This window comes from Aptenodytes forsteri, unplaced genomic scaffold, assembly GCF_000699145.1.
Source record: "Aptenodytes forsteri isolate BGI_AS27 unplaced genomic scaffold, ASM69914v1 Scaffold408, whole genome shotgun sequence".
NCBI lineage: Eukaryota > Metazoa > Chordata > Aves > Sphenisciformes > Spheniscidae > Aptenodytes > Aptenodytes forsteri.
In genome coordinates this window covers 92520-96844 of record NW_008796048.1, presented here as the reverse complement: position 1 = coordinate 96844, position 4325 = coordinate 92520, and the positions used below count along the sequence as shown (strand labels likewise).

At 40.4% G+C, this 4325-nt stretch overlaps 1 protein-coding gene across 1 annotated transcript in view; it reads left to right on the top strand.

Annotated features, from left to right (window-relative positions):
* Window positions 1–18: 18 nt before the first annotated feature.
* ATP23 (ATP23 metallopeptidase and ATP synthase assembly factor homolog) overlaps window positions 19–4325 on the top strand; it is a 14045-nt gene continuing 9738 nt past the window's right edge. The window contains exons 1-4 of the mRNA XM_009286200.2: window positions 19–182; window positions 527–572; window positions 680–761; window positions 1050–1187. Of these exons, the coding sequence (XP_009284475.1) occupies window positions 556–572; window positions 680–761; window positions 1050–1187 (237 nt within the window). The 5' untranslated portion in view covers window positions 19–182; window positions 527–555. The remainder of the gene's footprint in view (window positions 183–526; window positions 573–679; window positions 762–1049; window positions 1188–4325) is intronic.

The following is a 4325-nucleotide window of genomic DNA, read 5'->3' as shown; positions in this document are numbered from 1 at the left end:
CCCGGGGCGGCTGGACGGGGCCCGAGCAGTTGGCGGGATGGGCCTGCTGCTTGATGAACACGCCGATTTTGGTTAAGACGAAGAAAATACAATTTCAAAAGTGGCTGTGTGCTTTTTTTCCTAGCAGAAGGTCCTTCTGTACTTCTTTCTCTTGAAAATTTGAGAGGATTTCTCGATTTCTGGTTCGTTTGTGCCCTTCTCACTATGTAATGTTGGCTGTGAATGTTACTGAAAACAATGGTCACTATAGGCCACTCTATTTCTGTCTGCTACTAATAAAATAATGCCAGAAATGACTTGATTCCTGAATAGCTTTGTGTCTATCGTGATTCTATATCACTTTACATAGCCTGAGCTGTAACAGATGCCAGTTGCATCGCATTAGCGTTAAATACTGCAAAGTATGAATTTGCATGTGTAGTGCTTTACCTTTTTCTTTTTGTTTCTTGACTGTCTTTATATTTTGATTATAGATGACTTTCAAAACTTTTGTCTAGAGAAATTGATTGCAGCAATGTTTTTCTAGATCCATATGCTCAACTTCTTCTTGAGGCTATGAAGCAATCTGGTTGGTATGTAAACTAATTCATCTTGTTCTGTGTAGTAACATTGCTGTTATATGGAGTTACTGGTCTTTTTCAAATTCTTCCCTATAACTTTGCTTGTTTGGGTCTTTCAGCACTGTCTTCAATGACCGGCACTTTTCTTGTGAAACCTGTGATGGCTGTGTCAGTGGAGGTTTTGATTCTGCCACATCTCAGGTAGGCACTGGACATTGTCCTCTTTCAAAAGGCTACAATTTTTTTTAGTGTTTTGTTACTAGGATTAAATCTACTAATGCTGATATCTGAGTTAGTCATGAAAACAAGATAAATGAAAAGTGTTCCATAGTGGTGGAACTAGTACACTGCAGAATGATGAGGCTGTTAAAGTTGAAAAACATTGATCTAAAGAATCTAAATGCTGTAGGTGATGTGTGCTGGGTCTCTGAGAAGTAAGGGAGATGTTGAAACTTGGTGAAAAGACTACCTATATCTTTTCTTCTACAGATTGTTCTGTGTCAGAACAACATTCGCCACCAATCCCATATGAACCGGGTGGTCACACATGAATTGATTCATGCTTTTGATCACTGCCGTGCACATGTTGACTGGTTTAAAAATGTCAAACACTTAGCATGTTCAGAGGTAAGTTAAAATGCTTCTAATGTTGTCATTAATTACGGCTGGTTATTAGGGATGTTTCATGTTTAAATAGGCATGCTGTTACACAGACTTCATTTGGTTTAATCCTGTTAAGACATTTTGTCCTTTCTGTCAAGTCAACCTCAACAGTGTCATTCAGAAAACAAACATTTAGTTTTCACAAATATTAGTAAGTCAGTGTCATACTAAGTAGAATGTGATCACCGTGAGTGTAACCGCAACAAGAAGTGGTTATTGACAAATGAGAGTAGTTAGAGATGAAAACACATTCACACATTAATCAAACGTTTATAGGGTTCTTTTTCTCCCCTGCAAATCTTGGTATGTTGCGTAGCTATCACAGTAGTATGGTAACCTTATTTTTGTTTAGGTCTTTTTGGCTAACAACAAACTTGTCTTTTCCTGTAACATACATTTTTTTGATTAATTGTGATGTTGCTAATAGTACACTTTAGTTAGGACTCCCTGTCTATTTCAGAGGACATAGGAATTTGCTGCTTGAAAGGCCTTAAAAATTGATGCATTAGGAGGTGAAATTAAACTGAGCACAGGCTAGTAAAGATTCCTCTTGCGTACATGACTCTTGTATTCACATGCTTTTAGTTGATTTCTGAGGTAATCCATATATTGTGATGTTGCTAATAGTACACTTTAGTTAGGACTCCCTGTCTATTTCAGAGGACATAGGAATTTGCTGCTTGAAAGGCCTTAAAAATTGATGCATTAGGAGGTGAAATTAAACTGAGCACAGGCTAGTAAAGATTCCTCTTGCGTACATGACTCTTGTATTCACATGCTTTTAGTTGATTTCTGAGGTAATCCATATCATTTGACCACAGAAAAAATTACCCTTATGATTAATATTATGAAAGTACATTCTTGTGACTGTGTGAATTAGGTGTCTTTTTAACTGGTTTTTAGAAATATACAAAATGATATAAAAATGTTATAATGGCTTTGTTTTGGGTTCTTTTTTTGGTTGTGGGGGTTTTTGTTTGTTTGTTTTTAATGAGAACATACTTGATTCCAGACTTAAGGCGTGCACAGGTTTCACCTATAAACAGTATGTGAGAGAACCAAAGTGATGAGTTTGGTACAGAACAAATCAGATTTCATAAAAATTAATTTTAATTCATTAATTGGATTTATATTTGCTGTGGAAGAGAGTCACAGTCACGTATTATCTTTATCTTTTTATAGATAAAACTTAATGAAGTAACCTTATGTGGTATTGGTAAAGCTATTCTGTATAACTGGGGGGGGTTGACCTTGGCTGGCTGCCAGGCGCCCACCAAGCCATTCTCTGACTCCCCCTCCTCAGTAGGACAGGGGAGAAAAATAAGATTAAAAAGCTCGTGGATCAAGATAAGGACATGGAGGTCACTCACCGGTTACCATCATGGGCAAATACAGTCGACTTGGGGAAGATTAATTTCATTTATTGCCTATTAATGACGGAGTAGGATAGTGAGAAATAAAACTAAAAATACCTTCCCCCCCACCTCCCCTTCTTCCCAGGCTCAACTTTGCTCCTTCATTCCTGACTCTTCTATCTCCTTCCCCCCAAAGTGGCACAGGGGGATGGGGAATGGGGGCTGTGGTCAGTTCATAACACTTTCTCTGCTGCTCCTTCCTCCTCACGCTGTTCCCTGCTCCAGTGTGAGGTCCCTCCCATGGGATACAGTCCTTCATGAACTGCTCCAAAGTGGGTCTTTCCCATGGGCTGCTGTTCTTCAAGACCTGCTCCAGCTTGGGTCCTTTCCACAGCGTACAGTCTTTCAGGAATGGACTGCTCCAGCGTCAGCCTCCCATGGGCTGCAGTTCCTGCCAGAAAACCTGCTCCTGCATGCGCTCTCCACAGGCTGCAACTTCTTTCAGGGCATGTCCATCTGCTCTGGCATGGGGTCTTCCTCGGACTGCAGAGTGGGTATCTGCTCCACTGTGTTCCTTCACAGGCTGCAGGGAGACAACCTGTGTCACCATGGTCTTCTCCGCAGGTGGCAGGGGAATCTCTGCTCTGGTGCCTGGAGCACCTCCTCACCCTCCTTCTTCACTGATCTTGGTGTCTGCAGGGCTCTCTCTCTCATGTTTTTCTCACTCCTCTCTCTCACAGCTGCCATGTAGTGTTTTTTATCCTTTCTTAAATATGTCATCACAGAGCTACCGCTGTCACCGCTGATGGGCTCAGCTTTGACCAGTGGCAGGTCCGTTTTAGAGGCAGCTGAAACTGGCTCTGTCTGACATGGGGGCAGCCCCTTGTCTCGTCTTGCAGAAGCCACCCCAGCAGGCCCCCCACTGCCAACATCTTGCCATGGAAACCCAATACAATAATTCAGAATTGTTAACTATTTTTTTTTTTGTCTAAGCATTTACACACTGCAGAATAAAGCATGTAAGCCTCAAACATAAAATTAGAGAACATACATAAAACAAGATTGTGCTTGTTCTTGCTTTTGTTGAGATTATTTGCTTGCTTCACGTCTTTTGATACTTACTTTATTACATGTTTTTTACAGTTTTTATTGCCATCTTTTTAATTCTTACATTTCATATTTTCCATGCATTTATTCTCACTCTGGTACTTAATTATAGGAAATGTAGTTTTAGTTATATTTCCTAACTGAGGGGGTAGGGTGTGGAACAGTTGGCAGACAAAAGAAATTACAATGCACAGGACAAGACCGTTAACAAGCTAAAGCATACATACTCATTCAAATGTGGCTTTTCCTAAAGCAGGTGCGTTACTGCTCTTCTGGGTATTGCAGCTGTAGTCTTTGAAAGGTATCTGCCTTTCTTCCTGACTCTTGTATCAGCTTCTGATATAGATTGGGGAGAATATTACTTTCCATGTTTTTAGCAGTTCTCTCTCTCAAAATCTCTCTCTCAAAATCTCTCTTTCTCTCTCATACACACACACACAAAATCTCTCTCTCTCTCTCACACTGTTGTGGTTTAATCTCAGTCGGTAACTAAGCACCACGCAGCCGCTCGCTCACTCCCCCCCACCTGGTGGGATGGGGGAGGGAATTGGAAGAGCACAAGTGAGAAAAAGTCATGGGTTGAGATAAAAACAGTTTAATAATTGAAATAAAATGATAATAATATGATAATAATAATACA